At 41.4% G+C, this 26326-nt stretch overlaps 1 protein-coding gene across 11 annotated transcripts in view; it reads right to left on the bottom strand.

Annotated features, from left to right (window-relative positions):
• Positions 1-25654, bottom strand: part of neo1a (neogenin 1a) — a 137336-nt gene extending 111682 nt beyond the window's left edge. For all 11 annotated transcript variants that reach the window (XM_088296628.1, XM_088296631.1, XM_088296636.1 and 8 more), the window contains exon 1: positions 25129-25654. In XM_088296628.1, the coding sequence (XP_088152754.1) occupies positions 25129-25222 (94 nt within the window). In that variant the 5' untranslated portion in view covers positions 25223-25654. The remainder of the gene's footprint in view (positions 1-25128) is intronic.
• Between the last annotated feature and the right edge of the window lie 672 nt (positions 25655-26326).

The following is a 26326-nucleotide window of genomic DNA, read 5'->3' as shown; positions in this document are numbered from 1 at the left end:
TCTGGCAGCACATTACAGTGGACTGTTTGGAGCTTGAAGATGAATAAATCATTTCAATATGGCTTTGTTGGTAGGGGCAATTAGATATTACAGCTTGAGGCTAATCAAATCCTTTTCTTTCCATTAGAATAAGCACAAGCGGGTGTTGACAATGAAATAATAAACATTAGTGGTTGTATTGGTTGACGCTTCTTATTGCCACGTTTATTTAGACCTGCTCCATGTCACGAGTACAGCGATTTCTTTATATGTGCAATTAATTTTCGTACCGCGATATTTGTAGCGGGTGCAGAGTGAATGCAACTCGTAAAGGTCATGATTGAAAATGAAAACGTGTGTGTGTGTGTGTGGGTACAGTAATTATTCCTACAGATATCCATAAAGTCTCTCTGACTTATAGCGATTAAGTAGCTGTATATGAATCTTTCATTCATCAGGTATTGTATAGAGGGATAGTGACATATGTACCGAGTGTTATTTGTTTTTCAGGAGGACCTACCACTGAGTTGAACTTGATTTAATAAAATAATAAAAGTTATAGCCCATTTCACAATCGACTGAGCAGGAGTCCAGTAGTATTACTCATGTGTCCGTCAATGTCAAACATGCTACCTGTGGCGACTGGACCAGAAGTGACTTGAAAATTGCACTTAAATACATTTGCTTAAAGAATACAATAAATAAGAATATATCAATATTTTGCAGCCACTTGAGTTGCCATTTCTGTGTTGTACCTCATGTTGATTTGTCAATAAATTTGAATATAACAAATTTCTAAAATATCTTAAAAAACAAATACTGCCAATATTAAGGTTTTTAAAAGGTTTATTGACTGCATGTAAACATAGTCAGTGTTTTCAAAGTTGGAATAGTCAACTAAGACGTGTTCATTATCTCGACCATTGCCCAGTGAGAAGAAATGCCTGCTGTGCTGTCAATACTTGATATTCCTTTTTTTTTTTTTTTTTACCTGTCCCGCTGTACGCAGTCTGTGTTGCTGACCCACATCTATGTGTATTACCACCACCAGTGAAAATCCCCCCAACAAACCCCTCCACCATTACATACACACGCTCATGTTGAATTCCAAAGTAGGGGAGTCTGTCTGCCCGGCACCAAGGGAGTGAATTATTTATCGTAGACCCTTTGCAGCGTGTCAGCGGCTCCGCAGGATGAAATGATATTTATGAAGCCCCATGGGCAAAGATGGGGTAAGACAGAGGGAGTGAGAGAATTAGGGGTAAAGATGGAGAAAGGAGGGGTGAAAGCTGTAAAACACACATGTATGTTTATGTATCACATCAATTGTGTCTTATTGTGGAGGAGAATGGATGAGTTTAAGCAAGGAGTCAAAACAAAGCATAGTTTGGAAAAAATACCTGCAAGGAAATATTACCTATCAGAACATGGGCCATATATGCCAGCAGGAGGGTAAAAGGGGTGACGGGATGAGATAACTAAGATTTAGCACCTTAGCTGGGGATTTGCAAAGGTGCTGCTTACGCCACTATTCATTCTTTTTTTCTTCAGCTCTAGGTTGACATTTAACCTCATCCAACCATTTTTACACACTTACATTGTTCAGGGTCAAAGGGGAGATGGAGTCTATCCCAGCAGACTATGGGGACAGGACCCGCCTACAGCTAGGATTGTTCACCGGCAAATACAATTTGATTCACTAGATCATGCAGGAAAATTCAAAATGTTTTAATATTTTTTTTAAAAAGTATACTAATTTCACGGAGGGCCTGTTGCCATTTTTGAAGGGGAAAAAAACCCGCAAGAAAGCGGGGCGGAGTGCAAACAGATCTAAAGGGAGTGTTGTGTTGGGTTACCAATACAAATATGCTCGTGCTATCAGCAAGAATGCAACTTAAGTACAAAAAAACCAAACAAACAAACAAGAAATTTGCATCAACCAAGAATCAGCCTCTCTTATCTTTGCCTCTTCCGCCAAAGATGAATTTTAAATGTATAATTGTATTATTTTCTTACTGCGTGACTTGTGGCTTCTTAGAACTGTTAAAACAATAGAATTATCTACATTTCCATGAAAAATTATTGATCAGTCACTTTCATAATAGTTCCAGAATGATAACATTGCAAACAGATGTTTTTCAGCACAACTGGAAACTTTTTTCCCAACATGATACCATTATAACTGATCAGTGTTGTTTACAGAGACACAAAACTAAGTCACAGATACCATTGCATTTTAAACTTAAATTGGTTTAGAATTATTGTCTATTATTTCAGAAATATTTATTTGATAAAATGTGTAATAATAATTCTCAAAAAAACTCTTGTCATGAAGCTGCTGACTAACTTTAAATTGTACATTTGTTAACTAACCTCAGCTCATTTTTACAGAACTATATTCTTAGAATGCAAAAAAAAAAAAAAAAAAAAGTCTGAGGTAGACTATCACAGGCGGTAGTCTACTTTTGAACACTTTGTTTTGCTCAATGAACGCAGACCTGCCGGAAAGACCTGTAAAGCTCAACCGAGCATATTTGGGCTACTTATGAACTGTGAATAAACTGCTGTTAAAATGCTCCGCTCCACGTCTTACTGCTGAGCTCCACGTTGGGCAGCAGATGCGACATCTTGCATGTTGTCAGCGAGTTCAGATCAGCAATCACACCCAGTGTGTCTAGAAAGTCTCTCTGCCCGCGAGCAACACACTCCAGCTACGTTGATTTGCGAGCCCCTGTGGAGGTAACTTGAGCAGGCTTTGCTCCGAGATGATACGCCAAAGACTTTCAATTCTATTTGAATTTGGCTTTGCAAAGTGCTTTAGATTTGACCATCAAGCATTAAAAAAGCAAAACTCAAATTTAAAAACTAAACACGAAGGTTCGCGTCAATAACTCCTCCAAGCGTGGCTGCAGCCAATGAAGTAAATGAAACATGTTTTTAATCTTTTGAATACCGGCAGTAGAAATTAATCTCCAAAGTTAACACATTTACTCTGAAAGCCCTAATTTTTTCACGAACAAATGTCATCCTTCAGGCAGAATTGAAACCCCTATAAGGGTTAACAAACTTTAAATGGGCATCCATCCGGGGCAGAATGCAAATAGAAATAGAAATAGAAATAGAAATAGAAATAGAAATCCCTATAATCTATAATCTCTGCTAAAAAGAACCACTATTCCGTAGAGCATGTGCTGATTGCTAGTGCGATTTTTAAATTAATGACTGTTGGTTTAAAACCCCAAATAAGAGCATAATCGGGTTTTGGAAGGGTTATGGAGTGTAAACTGAGTCATCAGACCTATGCTCAGTTAAATGTGTGTTCTTCTGTACCACGTTTGAGGGGGGAAAGTTATTGACTCCCTTTGCTTACATCTGAAGAAAGCTAAGCAGACCAACATTAACTGCTCAGTGAACAATGAATAAATAAAATCCTTCCCATCACAAATTTTAACACGATTACGTGGAAGTAATCGTAAGCCCAACAAATGTATAACATATTTTCTAACATGATCTGTGGACAAGCAAAACAGCACGGGAAAAGAACACAAAAATGATTTAAAAAAATAAAAAAAGTAGCCATATTTTCCCAAATCAAAAGCTGGCAGTTTGAAAACCCTTCACAAATAACATTTGTCCCTTATTACAGAAGCGTATTGCTGCCACACTTGGGAAAAACAAAAAACACAAAACTTATCATGTAAAAACATGAAATGTATCATGTAAAATGTGAAAATTATCATGACAAAACATGAAACTTAAGTTAAAACATGAAAAGTACATTTTAGGTCAAATGTGAAAAATGCCGTCTGAGAGTATGCATACTTATTTCAACACCATCCACTGTTCACAGTAAAAACAAAATCTCACAAGCATGAAATAGAAATGAATCAAGTTGCTAAAAATGAGCCGTCTTATCCATTCTGTGTTTTCAAGAGGACAAATTTCACTTTTTTTTCTTTTTTTTTTTTTTTTTACATGATCCATTTTCACATTTTTACATGGTTATTTTCATGTATTTACATGATAGTTTTCACATTCTCACAAGTTTATTCTTTTTCCCCCTTTCTGGTGATGCTTCCGAACGTTATTCGATTTCAATGGGTCAGAAAGTCCTAAGGTCACTTGAGTATCAAAATGGAGGCCGCTGCAAAATCATGCTAGCAAGGAAGAGTACAAGAATAGACAACCAATGCTGACAAGGAGAAGAGATAGCCTCGAAAGGAAATGGACTGATGAGCCTGCTTAACAGCTTTATTGCCGTGTAGCCGGAAGGCCACTCAGACACAACGGGCAGAAAGGATTTAAAACCAACAAAACCAAATTAAAACACAGAAAGACGAGAGGATTGTAGTTCAGTACTCTTATCTCGTACCAATCTGACATGTACTTCCTTTTTTCTTAACACTGTTGTCTCTCTTCGTATTGTCTTCCTTCTGAATCTGATCAAATATCCTTGACAGATGGGGTCCTTCAAGGGTCTGTTAGTGGACCCCTTTTGCTCTGCATGTATACGTAACCATTTGGACAAATTCTTCAGAACTCTAAAGTTGACAATCATGGCGATGCATATCTAGCAGTGGCCCCAAATGACTGCAGTTCAATGGAGGTAGTCAAAAACAAAAAACTGGATGAAATAAAATTCCACATCATTAAATCTCAACAACTGTGGTAATGTCGGCCTGGAGTCACTGTCGCTTTTAGTTTGGTTGTTTTCAAGTACTTTTAAATGTGAAGCACACTGAGTTATCTTGAGTATGAAATGTGCTAGATAAATAAAGCTGCCTTGCCTGTATTTCCTCACCGTACTACAACGCTATCCATCACCTCCTCCGCCACTTCCAGCATCAGACACTCCATCCCACAGAGTAAAGCACAAGGAATGGTGAAAGGAGATTTGTCTCCATCATTAGATGGAAGTCAGTGGGTAGAGAGTACACCTGTGTGCGGTGGATCTGAGCGTGAGACTATGGCAATGCAACAGCTGTGGGAGTTGATGGGATTTGGTTGATGACAAAATTAACTGATAAGGCCGCTTCCTGCGCGTGAATATATTCCATGTACAAATTGGTGTGTTAAGCGTGAGGCGGTTTAAGTGGGTGTGACAGAATATAAAGCACATGGATACTTATGAGGAGTTGGGCAATGACAGCAGTGTCCGATTGCATCAGTGGTTGATCTAAGTTACTAGAACTACACCGCTGTGCCCCTGAACATACTGCAGCCCACTGCAGGAAGGCTTAAAAACTAAGGAAGTGCACCACTGGTTCTCTTACTCGTAACCATCAACTGTTCTGTGTCTTCATTGGGAACATGTGTCATGTTATTGTCTCGGCCACTTTGTGTGCTCAAACATGGGCATCTGTGTGCCATGCGTTTGCATTTTTATTTGCCTACAGTATTGCTTTTTATGTCTGAGTGTGTGCACATTAAGGCATGCAAGATGGAGAAGAGTTATCTGCTTGAGAAGAGCGGGAGGAGATGGGTCTGCCGGCACTTCAAAGCGGCTGTGGCTGCATGAATGGTTGGCAGACTTAAAATCCCCAATGGGCTAGCAGACCTCAGATTTGATTACAAAGCCAATAAAGTGAGCTGCATTTTTGCAATGTGAACAGCGTTTAAAACTTGATTAGACAAGTGATTATTTTATTATGGCAAAAAAGACACCAATCAGGTGGAGTGAAAGAAAAAAAAAATCAAAGAGTACTATTGCAAATCCAAACAATGTTTTCAAATTATGCTTTGGATATTGTGCTATTCTAAATGACAACCATTCGGCCATCTTTGCCTTTTGCACCACACACCGTTCTCGCCAGTGTTCTCTAACCATTTTCCAACGCAACGAAAACCTCACCTAAGCACTTGGTCGTATATCTTGCCACAGTGACACCTGCTCACAGAGAATGTGTCTGTCTATTTCAGGGCTCCGATTTCCAGCCAACAGGACCGCCATTAATTACAATTGAATGGGCTGCAAATGGTTGCCTGTACCGCTTTCCAACCCCTAACCCCCACCGCACACTCCTTGTCCTGGGTCTCCATAGCGACCTGTAGCTGAGTGTCGAGGGGCCTTTTACCAGGATGACGTATGGTAATTGGAAGGCGGATCTGACCCCTGTGCTTCCTGCCTCACTTGACTAAGCACTGTGCTATTTAATGGACAATATTTCTGACCATACTGACAATTTCTGGAAGGGATGAATGGCTGTATCCTAACAGACTAATGTATATTGAAGGAAAGCTCGAGAGTGGCGGGGCGTGTTGTGTAAACATGCTGTAAATTATTGCACAAAAGTCTTTCAACAGTACAAGTAGTGATACATTTACGGTGCATACGTGCGGGGTTTGGTGGCACAATACAGTGTGTGCAATCGTATAAAGAAACTCGTCAGGCACGCCAATTACGACACAATTCAATTTGTAGAACAATACTTGTATTGGCATATTCTTTGTTGCAATATTAAATTAGATAGTATGCAAATAATAGGGGCGTAATCTCACAGTCACCTGATACAAAGAGACTGACTGGGAAGGAATTCTCTCATAAAAACGAAAGACACAGTCGCTTCAGGTGCTCACTTTCAATAATGTCAGTGAATAAATATTATCACAACGTGACGTCAAAGCACAACTACCAAAAAGAACAAAGGACAATGTTAACATATCGGTTTAATCAAACATTTATGCAGAGGAGGAGCTTCTCCTTATCTCATCACTCAGAACAAATACAGTTTGAATGGGCTCAGCTGCCTCCAAAAAGGAAACAATAAGTCTTGCTTGTATCCCCGGACAACATCAGGGAGCATATGACATCAAACAAATTCAATATGAATGTAAATTAAACTCCAAATGCAATGTGTGGAATGGAAGACAAACAAAGGAAAGGCACAATCCTCCTGAGTATCTTTTTAAGATGTTTACTTGAAGCCAATTTATCCAAACAAAATTCCCGAATACCACTTTTCAAATGAAATGCAGCGTGAGCGTCTGTAACATGATAGCTGGCTAACATTTACTCAGCAAGGTTAGATGACGCGAGGAGATGCAAATGTGTCCTCCTTTCTATCTTACAGGTTTTGTGTACAAGGTCAAACATCTCCAACTCACCTCCTGATTACAGGCATATGATACGGCAGATATAACTCAGATCAAACCCGACTTTTCGACCAGATATTTTTGAGAGGTGTAGAAGGTTTGCCAACTGCAAGAATACACGGTTCTTCATGGTTTGAAGAATCTTTCCCCTTTTACCATTTAGACAACACCTCCATGATTGCCACTCGCTTCCCTTCTTAAACCCAATGCCCATTTCTCCAAATTAATTAGCATTGGTTGGATCAATACGATGACAGAAAAACAGATTGTCCGTGGTAGGGTGATCGGAGAGTTCCATGCGGAATAGCAAACAAATTCCACAGGCTGCTTCTCCCAAATTCTAAACCACTGAAACCTTCTACTTCCAACTCCTCTTTTAATTTCAGTTTTTGTTGGAAACTAACATAATCAAGCAGACAGGTGTTACACCCTCTGCATTACTGAAAAGTGTTCTCCATTATTAATCAGTTACATATTTACATTTTCTCCATAAAGATATGCTCCTTTTCTATCACTTGGGTGCTACGAGAATATCAAGTCACATCCTTTGCGCCAAGCCTGCAATCACTTCATCTGATATGCTGTCATACTACTGAGCAGCAGCTTTAAACTGCTGTAGATTAATGAGCTCGTGGATACGGCCGATGACATCTACAGTTTAAGTGTAGATAAACATAATCCTGCAGGAGAGGACAGCAAATATGATTTCTCTTCCTATCCTAAGAGTGTGGCAAACATGTCCTTGATCTGTCAACTGGGAGTTGCACAATTTCCATTGACGTTTTTTTATCATTCTGCTGTTTGACTGTGAAGCTATGACGGGGCATCCATACCAAACTGAGTTGTAAGCCTGATGAGAGCGTGCTGGAGGGCGACTAAATTGCCTCCCAGTATTATATCAAATGCATTGTATTAATTCCAGTGTCAGCAACAGGGCTGAGAATCTTTAGCTTCCTCACTCCGTTTATGATTCAGAGGCTTACTTTCTTACGACCAAAGGCAGCAAGGAATGCTGGGTACTACTTCAAATTACACAAGGCTCGAAATAAACAATTTCAAATAGTGGTTTCAGAGTGCTTCATCAAAAAAGAAAAAAAAATTGCAAAACTGAGAATCACAGATTTTTACGGTTTTCCTGTAATTGAACGGCGGAGACGAGCGCAAGTAGTCTACTCTGCAGGTCGAGGCAAGATCGTCTGGCTACTACCGCTCATAAACGTGTTGCCATTTTGCTTCTATGTTTGTCATCACTGTCTCCTTTACACTAAATAAGCTAAATATTTGCTAATATCATTCCCACAAAAGGATTACGAGAAGTCATTAGCAAAGGCAAAGAGAGAAGCTATCCTACTTGCTAAGCTAACAATGTTATTGATCATGAACGACTGAATTAAGTGCTTGGGTGACTTAGTACACTTTATAGAGGGAGCATTTGCTTTTTAAACAACTACAAAGATGGCAATTTGATAAGTGACCGGAGAGAAAAATATGCAACGCAATGCTACACAAACTACGAAACGGGAAATTATTGTTGATCGTTACAACGTCCCAAACGACAGCTAAAGTGTGGCCCAGAAGTTTAAAACTATATTGATTAATATTGACCACACTGAGAATTTTAATTGATGAATAGAGTGCATATAATATTACTAACGAGATTCACAATTCAACCCTGAGTTTTGATTTAGACTTTTGAGATCTGAACAACAAATGTTCTCAAAATTACCTTACAGTAGAACTCAACTTTTGATTTGATTTTTACAGAAGCATTATTTTTCTGCCTCTTATTTTGATTCATAGCTACATTCGTGCAGAAATGTGTAAGCTACTTTATTTTAAAATGTCATAATTTTATATAGCATCACTACGAGACATTTTTCATATAATATATATCTGTTTAATGTCATTTCAGAATATAGTGAAAAAAGACAAGCAGTCATAATTTAAAGTATGTTGCATAATTTGTGTTTAATGGAGTAACTAAAAATACATTGTTATCGGGATATATAATCACCTCTAATCGTGGTAGGAGATTTTTTTCCTTATCACCCAGCACTGGTGTCATGTGAGCGGAAAGCCTTCATGCTGGCGGGCGGGTTAGCGGAACTTCCACCTCTGCATCCTCAACCATCCAATCAGAAAGTAATAGCATTTGTGCCGTTTTGTGATTGACAATGTATGTCACATTCATAGGTACGATACACTGACATCTCCGCCGCCGCCCCCCCCCCCCTGCCCCCCAACAATTATGTCACACTATTTACAAAGCTGGCACTGCTATCACCTTCCCATTTAACACACGGCTTGGTGGAAACACTCAGAATTATACTTCCAAATCAAATCATGATGCACTGAAGTGAATCGAACTGCTTGGTAGAAATGTGGCTTAAATAAGTCCACTTACAGGCAGTTTATCCATCATGCTCATCCATTAAGTTTTTCTTTTTTTTCACATGTTTCACTTATAGCGGGGGGATTAGTATGGCATGAGTGCATTTTAAATGCGAAATGAACAGGTTTATGACATTATCCACAACCAACCCATACACGGGTTCACAAATGTCACATGTGTGGTTTCTCATCACATTACATAGCTGCAAATCATGAATTAATGAATAAATGTGACGGCTCGCCCGTTTTTCTTATACCTCTCTCTGGAATGAGGCCACAACCTAAACGTGTGTTGACACTGTCCTTCTTGTGAATGATGTGTCATAATAATAAATGGACAGCTAGTAAATATGCTCCATAAAAGTGACTGATGTCACGCATTTAAGGATTGTGCACTGTAGTGAAAGTATTTGGTTTTTCTTGCGCAGGTGGATTCCTGGGCTTAAGGTATGAAGGACAGCTATCAAATATTTTGGTATTCAGATATCCTACTGAAAATTCATTTGAATAATAACGACTGGTTAGCATGATGGGCTCACAGTGCAAAGGTCCAGGACAAATAGGTGTGCGGGTTGTATGAACCGACGGGACACATGCGAAATGAACTGGAAAAGTCAAACCAAACCATTTTTATGAAGCCATTCCACCCAGAGTGCGTAAGTGTGCGTGTGAGTGGCGAGTCGCACAGCGGAGAGCAAGGTGACTGACAGGAGAGAGAACAAAGCAGAACGGGCGATGGCGCATGTAAACAGAAATACATAAATGTATTTATTGAGTACAGAAAACAAACTATCATTCCATTTTAGTCGCCGAACGATAAGTCGAAATAGTAGACATCATCACGGCCTGAAACAACTCCTGGTTGATTGCATTTAATCACATGTAGTTTTTTTCTCCCTTTTATTTCTGCACATGCTGATCATAATTCAGTCACGGCACTGTTTTATTGTAAGTTACTCTGATTCCCTTACTGAGACAGAAGTCTGAGACATGAAAGAGGATCGTCTCTGATCAAATGAGGGATGCAAAGCTAAAGTGACAATCAAATGAAGAATGATATTAATAAAACACGGCTTTTCCCACTTTATACGCAGTAGGCAATCAACAATAGCTTGTAGACATCTTTTTATTTTCACAGCCCCCGCTGAACTTGTCATTCATTCGTCACCGTTCGCAGGTTTGTGTCAGGGGAAAGGCAAGACAAGCTTAAGTCCTTACCCAAACACAGATAACGGCAACAAAACATGAACATTAAGCAACACATTTAACTATTCAACAACGCCTCTCTTGCCTGCAGGTGGAACCGCCTGTGTGATGATGACTATTTGGGAGGGAGTGGACAACACCAAAATGACATATGTACACCTGCCTCGGCTCCCGGCGAGCGGTCTCACAGCGGAAAGTGTGTGTGTGTCGGTGTGTGCGAGTGTGTCGGGGGAGGGGGAAAAAGGGTATGGCACCACAGGATGAAGGTACGTGGGTGTGTAGGATGCCTAGAGGGGCAATGCTGGGGGGAGGGGGAAATAGGAAGCAAAAGAGCTAGAGCGCTGTATACATTATTAATGGGAGTTTGGTGTGCGGAGAAAGAGATCTAATGTGGCCGTCAAGGTTGTGGTGCGTGTGTAATCGACAAAGACAGATCCTTTGGCTGTGCCTTTTAGGTCTTCCCAATTCCTGGGCCCGATATTCTCACAGAAACATTGTACCTAGTAGATTATCCACACAATGCACAACCGGCTGCCCAAAAGTTAAAAGTAAACACCAGAGCTGGGCACTTGACACTTTTTTGCCCGTCAGTCCCCCGCCGATCTAGGTGGCCTTCTGGCCTCGACCCTCCGGCCATATTCATAAAAATTGTTGGCCACCGAATTTTTGGCAACCTCGCGACCACATCACACGCTCGAGGGCCGATTCGTGGGCCGGACTAAAATCCAACCCCAGCCTCGCTTAATTAAACCCTTTTTTAAAATTTGTCACCCACCTGCCTCCCACCCCAAAAATGGGCATCCGTACAGGTCTGAGGGCCGGACCGTTCCGCACAGGGACGGACTGCCCAGCTCTGGTAAACACAAGGCAGTGCTCATTATTTGATGAAATTTTTGCAAAATTACCAAATGTCACCAGATTCTTGTTTGGGTTTTGCGGTTTAAAAAAAAAGTCAATTGTTGACAATTGGCGCAAAGTATTGGAATCTGCTTCTTTCCCTCGTTCTAAAGATTTATATTCACAATTGTCCACAATATACACATACAGCAAAAACTCATCCCGTAATGAGCGAAATTTTTAGGCTATTCTGAAGAGCAGTTAAGAACAAGTGCAGAAATATATTTTTTAGTTCACTCCCTGCACATATGTAGGATTATTTTCCTCTAATCCTGTTCCACTAAAACATAGCTTCTTTGGGATTTGCTTTTAAAAAGAAATGATCTGATATGTCCTATTGTAACAACTGCGGAACCAATACCATTAATAAAGAAGCATTGCAACCTGTGGGGGAGAAATGACACATCACATACTTGAAAGTAATACCTGGGGAAGTAGATATAATAAGAGAAAACCTCTGGCCCAATGACGGCGAGGGTGCTCCAAATAACCACGCCACCATGACAAATCTAATACAATTACACACAGAGGTGTTGGCGGGGTTGACAGAGAATGATGAAGCCAACATCAAACACACTGTTGATAAATGGAAAGCAGGGAGCAGCTGACCAGAGGAGTAGCAGTGAGGAGAGGGAGGGTGTTATTGATTGCTCGGCCAATGTTCTCATTGTGAGGGACGGGAGGGCTGTAGCTTTAAGTCTCGTGCCCCATGAGAAAACGCCAACTAGCCTCCAATGAGCTACCCCTTGGTCACGCTGTATTTTTGATTGACACACACAAGTAGCTACAACGACCAAGATCCACTCTGCCCCATCCCCCTCCCATAAAGACAACAATGCGTCCGGGGCTGATTGAAATTCAAAAGCCAGCACCAATGCCACAGGCAGCAAAGGCAATGGGTGAGGAGGGTGGTGGTGGGGTCTGCCGTGGTTCGCTAGGGCCCTATAAAAAAACAGACGCTAAATCACTTAACAACCACTAAATTAGTTGTCTGTGAATCTGCTGGGACACCGGCTAGGAACGCTCACACTCGGTGTACACAGTGTGAAGCCGTGCTGCCTTGTTGCTTCAAACCATAAATATATCAATCCAGGCTAAATGGAGTGCAACAAAAGGAAGATATCCAATATTGGATATAATTTTTTTCCTCACACACAACAACGCAAATAAGTAACGACAAGGATGCATCAGACAGCATTACAGACAAGAATGCTAATATGGAAAATTTATTACCAAACTGACGGCACAAAGCACAATTCTGTCGGCCTACTCAAGCACTCACCAGTGAAACAACTGAAATCAATTTATCTGAAATGAGGGCATGAGCGTTTGACGACTGAGACGATGCTATGCCCGCATCTCATTGTGTCCAACGGATTCTTTCCATCAGGATTTATCACCACTTCTGATCACATTTCATTTTCATATGCTAGTAAATCCCAGGTAAAGCAGACATTCTGCTTGATTCTGGGAAGAAGGCCAGCCCAGTCAGATTGGACTCCTGGAATTAATCTGAGAAAATCTGCAGCATTAACCTGATTAGTTGCGCCTTAATCTCGGAGCTAACCAAAGATGAATTACAATAATAAGCACCAAATAAGGGCAGAATAACATCTGACCCAACAGCTATTCTGAAAGTGGTTGAAGTGAAGCTTATGTCTGAAGAAAATCGTGTAAAGAAGTGAAAAGTGAAGTCAAACGTGACTATAAAACGCTAATTGAATTTTATTTGCAAAGAGTAGGATTGGGGGTAGACATAACCTAAATCCCGACTACATGACCAATCATCACAGAATGCAGACCGGCTCAAATACGCTTATGGTCTGTTCTCAAGGACAAAACAACTTTCCCCCGGCGGGCTTCTCGGGTGACAACTTAAGTAACACCGTCTGGCTGCGAGTCACGCATGCATTCCACACAGAAAAATGAGGATGTCGCTGCCAAGAGGCGTTAGCAAGAAGAAAACAACGGCACCATGCACTCTGTAGTTGGATCTCTATCACTGACTTCAATATTTTCGTCATTGAAGCATTGCAACCTGTGGGGGAGAAATGACACACGCGTTAACAACCCAAAGACCATTCAGTCAATTAGGAGAACAATGAAGGTTCTGCATGCGCCTGTGCAAGTACAGTTCATATCCTGACGTTATCGTAACAAGTGCGAGGCTCATTCAGAAGCGGAAGAAATGAAGGGAGGCCCACGCACTATTTACTCAGCAGGAAGAGACATGGTCCCAGACTTCCTAATGGTTTCCCGCATTTCACATAATTGTTTCCCCTCAGGAAATCATATTGTTAGAGACTTACGCCGTGTTGACATAAAAAAGAAAAAATAGTGCAGAACTATTTTTATTACGTGAGTGGATATAATGTTTTTTGTTTTTTTTTTACATCTCGAGGAATATTATTTTAACAAGTACATTCATATTTTGGCTTCCAAAAGAACAAGGTGCTCAATTTCAATTGTGTCTGTCTGCACGTCTGTAAAGTGGCCAATGCATTATTCATTTGACCTCAATCGTCATGCACTAATTGCAAATTTTGATGTGCTTAAAACTTCCACAAGCGATGTTTTTTAAGCCTCTTGCTAAGCTTTGGATGGAACAACCTCATTAATTGATCCTATGAAAACAAACTGATAATCTCATCTAACTTTTAAATGCCATCTTCTCAAAAGTATTCATTAAAGAGGATTTGAGGATTCTTAGAGCTTCCAGTGAGACACCATTTTCAAACCATCCATGCCATTAAAACCGCCTCTTACAATGCTGGAGTTATTTATGAGAAATATTAAGCTAAGCTTCTTGAGCTCACACTGAAACACAGCTACTGAATGTAGCAACACAATCCATTCTAAATCACACCAAAGCTCTGTCTTGCACGCAAGTCTTGTTTTCTGAGCACGCCAATGTCGGTGAGGAGCCAAGAGAGGCAATCATTACCTCTGCTTTGAAGTTCACAAGGCAAAATGGTCACGGGAAGGAGATGGAGAGCTCAATTTAGAGCCAAGAGGCACCACCATGCTAGTTTGGGGGCCAAGACAGACGGGTGCGTGACATCGTACTGGCCCAGAAACACTGCCCCGCCAGGCTAGGAATGCAGTGGCACAGGCCGGGGGAGGGTGGGGGGCACGGGGGGTTCAGAGAAGGGGCTTCCACTGATTCAGACGTCATTGGCTTCGAGCTTCATTATTGAGTCCTTGTCAGTCTGCAACAAAAAGCAGCCCACAGGCCAACAATGGCTAATAAAAACGGCACCCTATATATCTCCCAACCGCCCTCGACATCTTCTTTTGAAGACAGATGAAAGTCTTTACTTGTCAGATGAATTAACTGCTGTCCAGGAATTAACAGCAGTGTCAAAACCAACCAGGACTATGCTGCTTTCACACCTGCTAAATTAGATCATGTTAAGCTTGTTTTTATTTAGATGAGCACAGCATATGGCATAAATAAAACACATAATAGTGCAAGTCACATTCATTTAGGAAATTCATTTTACAAAAACTGAGACCAAGAACAGTGGAGCTCAGACTTGCCCCCAAAATCCTCGTTACCCGATCGCAGGTGCATTCGGAAATAGGCTTAGAGCACGCACTGTTTCGCTCCGACCGTTCCAAAACTCAGAGCGTGGTGTTTGGTTATTCCAATCCCAGTACAGCACAGATAGACAGTTCAAGCGCGAGTTGCTTACTGGTTTAGAACATATATGTTATGCATACATATACACAGCTTTCATGGTTTTCTGTTTTTAATTTACTTATTTTTTCTTTATGCGGCATAGAGGTTGTGGGTTTGAATCCAGCGTCCGGCTTCCGATGTGCAGTATGCATGTTCTCACCGTGCCTGCGTGAGTTTTCTCTGGGTACTCGAGCTACACCCCACATTCCAAAAACATGCATGGAAAATTAATTGAAATTGCCAAAGGGTCCATTGGTGTGAATATGAGTATGAATGGTTTGTCTATTTGTGCCCGGCAATTGGCTGGTATCCAGTTCAGCGTGTGCTGTGCCTCTCGCTCATAGACAGCTGGGATAGGCTGCAGCGTGCATTCCATCCTCATGTGGGTAAGCGGTTCTGAGAATGAATGAATTTTTTATCTCTTAAAAAATGGGATGCGGTATGCCACATGTTTATATTTCAAAATTCTCAACATTTACTCCTATTTGTGTATTTTGACTTCTGAATCAATATGTGAGATTTTAAATCGATATTATTGGAACATCGAAAGCGAAAGAATCAAAATCAAATCGAATCAGAAGCTACTTAACGATGCCACGCCCGAATTGCTTTTCATTAAAACAAAAACACCACCTCACTAGTTACCGGTAGTTTAATTATCCTATTAATTTGACACTCCTGCGCTAAGTGACACGACTATTTAACATGAGCAAAAAAGGAACAGTGTAAAAAAGCAGCCTCCAACTCAGTTAAGTTATTTTTTAGGTTTATTTCAGTATCCAGTTATGTGCTTTCATTTGACTCTCACTTGATCTTTATCGACCCAATCAAAATATTTTTTCAGAGGTCAGTGACTCAACAAATCAGCACCCATCACAATCTGATTATGACAATTATTCATACACACTCAATTTTGCACTGCACCATATGGTCCTGATCCTAACAGTGAGTGAGCGCAAGTACAGCTCATCTCCTTAACCTGACACTAATCCCTCGATTTCCGAAAAAAAACAACTATACGCATATTAAATTGAAGGTATTCAGTTCATCTCTGGGAAATAAATATACATCTATAATATTAATCAATGTGAGTCTCAGGGATAGTGGGAGCAAAATAAAGTGGTTCCAGTTATCTCGAGTGATAGAGAGCCAACGCTCCTTTCACTAAATAGAAGTTAAATGAAGAGACAAGTTAAACTGCAGTCATCAGTGTTCATCTCTCTGTGTTCTTGATGGGGCACTTCATTAAATATCACTTGGTAGCAGGTGGCTCCATCGCACTCCATTACTGGCCCACCACGCCAAAACCTTTGCTACTGCCCCCTTTGCCCCATCCCCCACTCCAAACACCTCCCTGGAGTCTCATATGACATCTGTGTCTCAGGGTCCTGTGATGGAATGCTGCTCGCCTGCTATTACTCCGCAGGTGCTCCCTGCTGGCCGCCATCCATTTTGCAGCCACGTGGTTTCTGTTCATGAGTGACCTCTCCCAGGCTGGGAGCAAGCAGGGGCAACAAAGGCAGGCACAATCAAGCCTTGAGTGCCAGTGCTACAGGAATCAGAGGGAACCGGTGCAGCTGCTTTCCATCACTGCCTATCACACACACGCATCAAGCCAGGTGAAAATCCTCACCTCCAGCAGCTTCTAGCTCCGTCGCCACCCGCTTATCCATTCCGCCAAGCTCGTCCAGCTCTTCCTCCTCCATATCAGTCACAGGAAGGTCATATCTGCATTTTGAGACCTCAAGCGACTGTTTCATCCCAGTGGTTACTTGTCTAACCAAGAATGAAGACCAGCGGCATAGGATGAGCGACCAACAAAAATGTTCATGCAAATACTGAATCACTTGGACTCTGTTAAGATCTATATAACTTTTTTAAAAAAAAAAAAGTACCCACCGTTAGGTAAGTGTCATGAGCTTAAGCATTCAAATTTGTTTCTGAACCGCTTTGTACTTGCACTTTAAAAATTAGATCACTAAATCCAGTTCAGTTAAATATGACTATATAAAGCACCAGCTACTGTTTTCTAATTCTGTAATCCATATTGAAGCCCACATACTTTGTCACTTATGGCCTGATATTTTCCTTCTAGGTAAAACGTACTCGTAAAGGTTGTATTGGATTCCAAATTTCATGTCGCAATTATAATTCTGTGGCCTGTCTCAAGTTTCACTTCACATTAACATTTGAGCACAAAAGAAATGCCTTCGTGTTTCACAGTGCTGCTGGGGGACTCATTTGTTCAACTGGAAAGAAAGCCATAAAAGCAGATTCAAAAGAGAGGGTTAATTTCGTGACACGGTGGCAGTTGAAGAAAAAGACATTGAACGCTAATTTCACATTTTGAACTGGCTCTCCACCTCTGTCAGCTTTAGACGAGCTCAGAGCTGAGATGAGACTGGCTCAGTACAGTCAATGGAGGCCGAGCCAAAGGAGTGCACCCAGCAAGTACAAAGAAGCCTCTATATAATGCTGCACCACTCAAAAAGTGCTTTTGGCTCCAATCTAGCGGCAGAAACAAGGGTTAATACAACTACAACAGCAGAGGAGTAGAAATGAACTCAGGGAATTTGGGAAACAGACACATCAGCAATTCCAAACTATTATTTGTGTAATAGCAACAATCTAAATTGTGGCTCAGCAATCAGGAATGCTGCTGCTGTTTGCAAGCTCAATCAATGCAATGGAAAAGTAACACGTCAGGAAAAATATATATATTTTCTTGCTGCTGCCTCTAAAAAAATAGTATAGACACCATAAATACGCACACGCACAAGCATGAGTCCTATAAGTAATCTCTATTGATTTATTATAGAAGCAAATTAAATAAAAGTAACCAATCTATTAAAAATGAGAATGTTTAGGAGGAAAAAAACCCAACCAAATTAAACGGCTTCATTAGGAATCTTGATTGGAGATTAGCAAACATGTATTAAAAGCGATACTTGTGTGTATTTAAAGGCTTTAACATCTTAATCACAATGTACAGGCGCAAATATGCCATAGTTGCTTAAACAATATTCAGTAAGGGGAAACACCGGGCTGCAATTTATGTTCATCCTCGCAAAACAAAAATGCCATCCAGTTAATTATAGAAATCAAAATTCTAAACAAAACAACCCCAAACCGCATGACCAAAAATTAAAACAAAATCCTCTCGTGTTCTAATTTGCCATCCGGTCTCATGCTAAATAGACGTTGATAATTAAATTGAATAAATTCAATTCCAGCACAAAAAAACTTTGGATATAAACTTTGCTCCAATTTAACAGACACACATTATAGATCCAAATGGCTGTAGCAAAAGCAGAAAAATGTTTTCGGAGAACATCTGTTGAAGCCCAGATGTGGAACATTGGTTTGCATAAAGTCATAAACAGCCATCCATGTCTCAAGTTGCCAAGAGCCACAGGCCGGGCACAAGACGACGGCAGCCGGCTAGATCAAGCAGCGCCCACAATCGAGTCTCTGTGACTGAGAGCCTCCACACCCCTCCAGCACATGAAGAGCTCCTTTGACCGACTAAAGCCTGGCAAGTTCTCGATGTAACATAGTTGATAACTGTACTCAGTGAGCGTGGATGGCAGTGACAAATGACTCAACACTGAAACCCATGTTGGGCTTTTTGATGGCTGAGGGATTAATTAGTTCCCAAAATAACTCTATCGGGAATGCCGTTTGATTCTTGCATTGCTCTTAGAGGCGCACGCTAGTTAACAGCTGCACTACATCACAAAAATGCGCCATTGAGAAGACCTTCAGGTGAATTCATCACATCCTGGACGTCCTCCAAAAAGACAGCAGAGAATAAATTCATGTCTGAGAGCTGCAGGATGCTGGCACTCCAGCAGGTATGGCGCAATCATAAGAAGGTTATTAATCAGATAAGATGCCATAATTTGTGACCTCAGCGGCTGCCAAGACGGAAACTCACCACCTCACTATTACATTAACTATAAATTACCTTAACTGCGTTTTTAGCTCTCAATGAAATGATGATTAGGGCAAGCGTAGCCAACCTACTGAGACAAATGTTTGCGATATGCATGTGTTCTATTTGAGACTGAACTGATAGCATCACTGCTCATTGGAAGCAAGTTGTGCTATTCCTGAATTTCTTTAAGACGCAATCAAGCAACTCCATGCAATCGGCTATGATACACACCATCTAAATGAACTGTTGAAGAACGTCAAAAAACAACGAATTCCTGTCCACCATGAGCAACCCACTGGATAATGACATGCAGTGAGGCTTCGGGACAAAAGCATGACATGTGTTGTTTATCACGGGACCACAAAAGCTGAAGTATTCAGCAAGGAAACAACAAAGGCCTGATTTCAAACTCGTCTTTGCGTATTCTTTGCTTGTCCTACAGCCACACGCGTGTCAGCTTCAAGGAAGGCTCTTCTCTCCCAGATGTCATTAAGCCGAACCATTACTCAATCGTAACAAAACAAGAAAGCCTGATAAGCACAACAGCAGAACGGGGAATACAATGAAAAAGCAAAGATGGGCATTTTGTACAATGTCAAACACGGTCATAGAAAAACGGATTTGTTTTTAATAAAGGGGAGTTTTCTGACTAAAGCACAGTAGACACTACAATGTTCTCGTACCACAACAGGACATCAAACGCAAAGGGTAGCCTGGGTGGTCCTGGCAGAAATTAAATCAGGCATCAGTCGCAATGGATGACCACTAAGGCGCATGTGTGTTGCAAACAAGGCATTGTGCTTATGTAGTTTTTTTTTGGCAACAGAGACATGAGAGAGTGGCTCTGGTTAACGAATTTGAGCATTTTAAATCGATATTTTGCTGATTTTCAATGAATCTTTACATTCCTACTGATTATTATATTTTCCATAATCACCCAGCCTTCTACAACCCAAGTTCAAATTGTGGCAAGAGACCGTGTGCATGCAAGTCAAATGAGTGTGCAAATATTCAAAAACAAACAGCACACTAATTCTACTATCCAGAAAAATGCAAGCATGTGAAATTTTGAGAGGTCCGCTGTGCAAATAACTGAGGCCTTGGGTAAAGTTGAACAAAAATATGGACAAACCCTGCAGCGCAACGTTTTTAACAAGATTCATTCACGAGCAAATGAGTCAACAGGAGAGCGTTTTTGGAAGAACTAAAAGCCAATGCTCTTGTTACTGTTCCACAATAGGCAACTGAAAGTTTAATTTGGGTGATACCGCACAGCTCCATCGAACGCCCGACAGAAGCACCAGCAGATGTGATGCCATCTATTCGCCAGATATTGATCTGTCTTTCCCCTAACAATTTCACACTATAAACTGGGACAGTTAGTGCAAATGATTTCAATAATTGCCGCCATTCTGACCACCCCGCAAAGCCCTCCAAGCACAGTTGTCGCTATAATAGTGGCAGTACGATCTAGTTTTCAATATGAAAGTGGGGGCATCATTACTCCACCTCTTGCATCAAAAGCACCGAGCAGCACCATGTTCACTCTCTACTACGACAGCCCAAAAAATGTCCAATGGGGGAGAGGGATTCATTAGTGGAGCAGATGAATCAAACACTTGGCAAAGCACACAGTTGTCCAAATCTCTAGATAGAGATCATTAGGACTTTATGCACACTCTAAACCCATAAATAAATAATCACTGAACTGTATACTCAATATGGTAGATTGCAAGTGCCACTGCATGATGCTTTGCTTGGACACGTTACAGATATTTGACCGAATGGAATGAAGGATAATCAGTCTCTATCCCTACACTGACACTCTGGAAACATATTTATCAAATCCTGTGTCAAAAAACACAAACAGTATTTAAAACCAAGTTAGTTAAAAAATAGCCATGATAATAAACTAATGTTCCCTCTGAATTACGCGCGTGAGCAATAGCGCACTGTTCTCACCCTCCTAGCGCACATGGTGACGCACCCACATTACATTTCTCCACTCATACGCCAGTTTAATCTACAAACATGACACCACACTATTCCCGCTTGCCTTACAGTGTCAGTAGAGCGACTGAGGGTGCACAGACTGCATGTACACTCAGATGTTCGACTGTGGCTTGAAGGATACATTGACACGCATACCCACACTCACCACTGACGGGAAGTTGCAGGCAAAATACGGATCGCTCTATTCAAGAAGTCCAAACATGGGTGTAGTTTACGATCTCTTTTGTGTGTTTCAGCGGTCAGGTGACTAGGTTCTTTTTGGGTGTTTTATTAAATGACATATTTTCCATTATTTCCCATGTGGGACCATATTTAAACAGATTATATTGAGAATTAATTAATTATGCTTTAAATGGGCTGAATTTATTCATGTCACAAATCTCTTCAATGATATGTCAAATTTTGATATAAAGGTGTTATTTGTGTGTAACATACATCATGTAACTTCTGATCTCAGGTTTTGGACAGGAGTGGTACTGGCTTGGCCACCATGAGCACGTCTGTTATTCCTCGCCGTGGTTCAAGGAAAGCTTAGGGTGTTGGTGTGAAAGCTCAGACGGCCATTCATTTTTCATGAGTGGTCAATCTTCGGTTACTAGGCACCAAGTCGTATCACGTGAGCATTAAAAACAAAACTATACTTTATGATTATAAAAGCCAGATTCAGCCAACCAATAAAGTATACACAGAATAGAGACTGTCGCCAATATGAATGCTAACGTTCACAATATTCTGTTTCCAGCTACCAAGTGACGACCAATTTTTAGGACTCCAAGTCACATTCCCCCAACACACACACACACATACAATGAACACTAATTTATGGATTTTTACGAGGTAATCAGATTTATGGGGGCAATATTTTAACCCACTATCAGTTGAGCACATTCACAACAAAAAGGGATCTCTCGTTTCTCAGAGTAGTTGGTATCACATCAAAGAATGATGAGAGCTCCGAGAAATAACCAGAGCGAGCGAGGTGAGAGGTCTACACTTCTCATTTGACGTCACCAAAAAATAAAAATAAATAAATCAATAAGCGCCGGCCATTTCCCATGTTGACAGAATGTATTTGAGGTGAGAGCATTTTGAAATGGCTGTGGTGAGACTTGCTTTGGAAAATATTGGTCGTCATCTGGGGAACCCACTTTTATACAAAACATGACAACAGGTAAGACATTTCCTTTTTTTAATGGTTGTATCCTTGTTCCTTGAACATACCCGATTCAGCAACGATCTGCTCGTTGGTCCTCGTGATGCCTTGTGGGCAGCAAAAATTATGATAACCAAAACTGTTAAGTAGGAGAACTCTGCTTTACATAAGAATTTTGTCTTAATACAAAAATACAATTATTTCAAAATGTTCCGCGTATAATACTTTACATTTGTGAGCGTGTTTACCTACAAATCAGGTGACCATATAGGACATGAGTACAGAGGAAAACGTTTACACAATTAGGATTTTGGGGCTGATCACTCAGTAAAAAACATATATATTTCCAATCATCACTGATCCGAAGTGCATGAAGCTCCCAGGCTCAGCCGGATGTTATAGTTAAATGAAAACAAACATCTCGTTAAAGTTTACCACAGCAAATAGTTTATTAGTTGTGAGTAGTAGACTGACATTTATTAAAATTTCTGCAAAGTCTGTGGCATTACTTTTCTCTGCTCGCGGCACCGCTCCCGTAGTGCGTGTGACTCAAGGAGAAAAAGTAAACAGGAAGATTTGTGCTGATTGGCTGCTACCAACTGCACAAGGAGCCAATGAGGTGGGGCTGTGGGCGGGCCAATCTGCTTCTGCAGGCAGGGCCACCAGCACAGCAAAGAAAGAGAGAAAGAGAGAGAGAAAAAGAGAGAGAGAGAAAGAGAGAGGGGGTGGGGGAGAGAGAGAAGTGTGCTGCTGTAGTTTAATTTAGCGGCCTTGAAAGTAAAAAAAAAAAAAAAAAAAGGCCAATGCCGATAATCATCAAAATGCCAAATATCTGCCCCGATAATCAGTCCGGCCAATAATCGCTCTATTACTAATTCATACCTCATACTCCGGTCTATACAGCGCACCCTTAAGTTTTACTTTGTGTTTTTGGCACACCTGAGCATTCCATGCTGTTCTCTCAGCAGTTGAACCCAGAAAGAACCCGCAGACTCACTAAAATGCATCCCTATTGCCAGAACACGGACATACACATAAGGTTGAATATGTTGACACATGACATAGACATGACATACACATGATGTCAATACATGGAATTTCGTAAAAACCACTAAAATACCATTAAAAAACTTTGTTTTCAAAACCAGAAATCTCCAAAAAGAAAACTGGGAAGGAAGTTTTGGAAAGGCCGGAGACGACCATCAGTGTGCCAATGAAAACAACAGTTGTTTAAGAAGTCTGCAGGCCATGTAACAACTGAGGTGGTCTGTGTTAATAAAACCTTGCGCATAGTGCTGTGGAAAAGCAGAAAGGGTGGCCAAATGTTTACGCATTTCAGCAAGTTATTTGCATTGTCCGTTGGGAGACGATCAGCACACAAGTCAGTCCCAGCAGGATTACAGAGATAAGATAGGGCCTAAGTGGATTTTACACTGCCAGCAGCAACTTGTTTACAAAAGCCAAACTTTTTGTGGAATGTTACAACAACTTGCAAGGGACTGCAAAGGGGGGAGTTGGAATAATAGCAGCCACATTTCAACAGATTAATGCATTACCGGCAATTAAAAGTGAGGCAATCAGCTCCATCTGTACCTGACCCAAAGGGACAAACTTGACTACAACTCTGCCAACTTTAAGATAACTTCTGGTGGCTATGTTAAGAACTTAAAGTAAACGTGTTGTGAATAAGCTGATATTTTTCTTTGCCCATAATTAGTAATTTGAGACTCCTTCGCTGCATGTGGGTCCCAGTCCAATTCTCTGGAATCAATCAAACCTCCCAAAGGAACTCCCTGGTCCCCTAATCTCCTGGTTTTATTACTTTCCAGACAGTCAGCCTGTTTCACCCTACCCCCATCTCCCTCTTTTGTATGGGTCTCCTACTAAACTAAGGAGGGGCTTTTTTTTTTTTTCCACACACCCTCTCTCTCTCTTTTCCATCTCCCTTTCCACCACTGCAGAGCTCCTCATGGAGGAGAGGGTCTTTCATCAGGCTTCATATGTACGCAGAGACCCGTCAATCCCAGGCTTTTCATCTTTAGGAAGCAAACCCAAGCCATTTCTCAACACAAGCCCAGCCTTTTCTCACCCACAACCTTGGCCAAGCCCTGTAGTCGTTCACAAACATCCAGCTGCGACAACACAGTCAAGATGAGGTACAGTATGCAAGATTCCAAACAGGCATTTTCTATCATTACGCTTAAAAAGGCAACAGATTGCCAATTGTGACTTGAACTCAGGCAGTAATCAATAGCTCTCTGATGTCTAACAATGAAAAGGAGAGGTGGAGGGGGTTCAGTGACATTTCCCACAACCAAACACCACCAGTTGGACTGATGGTGAAAAGCAAATGAATTGCGAATGTGTTTATCCATCAGCTAAACGTGTATTGACACCCAGGTAATGAGATGTCTACTGGACTGATGGTGTCGCTATCCTCTCTTGAAAGTGACTATTTGCATAAAGACCAACACATTCATGAGCACCAAACACGTGTTGGACTCGCAATCCACATTCAAAACATCAAATCAATGTTGGTGGAGGATTTGGAAGACATCGCATCCAAATGCAAAATGTTGACGGGTCAAATAAGCCCACTTTTAAACTTGTCGAGATGGCGAAAGGCTCCACGTCGTGAACGCAACACAAGCAGCTTTTCCAAGACAATTTGCAGCGTTTTCTGCTCCTCCGCGGCGTTTTACGATTAAAGTTTGCACATTTCGGGGGAGGCCAAACGCAGCAACATTTGGAGAAAGAAATAACGAGAGAGACGTGTACCTTTGTCGACATGCTTGGCCGCGGTGCTCTCCGTGCACAGAAAGGTGAGACAGGAGATGAGAGAGAGGAGCAACAGAGCTCCCCGCTCGGCCATCACTTTTCACAAATAAATCTTGGCAGGCTTTCAGGAATCCCAGCTTTTGAACGAAATCCTTTTCAACAAAAAAAAATCCTGAAATTGCGTCTAATAGTGGGGGGAAAAAAGTTCAAAGCGTCAAACCGCGAAGACGCATGCGGAGCCAGGTAGTTAGAAAAGAGTCCTGGTAAAACATGGAGCTGGGAAAGAGAGCGCCGCAGGTTATGCACACACTCTTTTCGCAACTTGGTGGAGGCAGAGGTTGGAAGAAAAAACACTCATCAATCCATGACTACGGAGGCGAAGTGCAAACAAGAGCGGAGCGGACGAGGGATGTCCAACGCGTTGACTTCTCCACGACCGCGAGCACCAAACAAGAAGAAGCTAATAAAGAGGAAAATAAGACCCAGGCTGAGAGAAATCTCGGCCGCAGCCAGCTCGCTGCTCACTGTTGGGACGTGAACGTGAGGGAGCAGCGTGGAGGAGGAGGGCTGGAACGCCACCGGCTCCCCGGAAAACGGGACGTGGATTCTCGCGGAAGTTTGGATTGTGACGGCCTGTTCGGGCAACAACTAAAATGTGGTTAGGAGTTTATTTTGGGAATTCAATTCAGGAGCTCATCGGTTAAAACACGTGTCTCTGTAGTTAACGTTCGTTTTGACTTCTGTTTTTCAATCTCAGTTGACAACTCTTCTCGTCTTATTCTAAATACCTACCAGGCCAGTTTACGCATACTCTCAGACACATTACCTCAAAACCTTGAGGTACTGCACCAACTGTCGTAAAACTGTCCGAAATAAATGAACTTCAAATCAACCTGAAAAGCTGATGCATGAAAATATAGCTGTAATTAGTTTTGTGATCAAACAATGTTGTTTCAATTGATTATCATTATACAATACAATATAGTTTTTTATTTATAGAGCGGGGCGGCACGGTGGACAACTGGTTATGATGGCCTCACAGTGAGAGACAGCATCGGGCGAGGGTTCAATCCCGGCTCCGGCCATCCTGTGTGGAGTTTGCATGTTCTCCCCGTGCTTGCATGGGTTTCCTCCGGGTACTCCGGTTTCCTCCCACATTCCAAGAACATGCATGGCAGGCCGATTGAACACTCTAAAT

Source organism: Idiotropiscis lumnitzeri, chromosome 5, assembly GCF_059441095.1.
Source record: "Idiotropiscis lumnitzeri isolate Australia: NSW breed Sydney's pygmy pipehorse chromosome 5, RoL_Ilum_1.0, whole genome shotgun sequence".
NCBI classification, from domain to species: domain Eukaryota; kingdom Metazoa; phylum Chordata; class Actinopteri; order Syngnathiformes; family Syngnathidae; genus Idiotropiscis; species Idiotropiscis lumnitzeri.
Note: the sequence above shows the minus strand (reverse complement) of the source record. Positions and strands in the feature narration are given on the sequence as shown.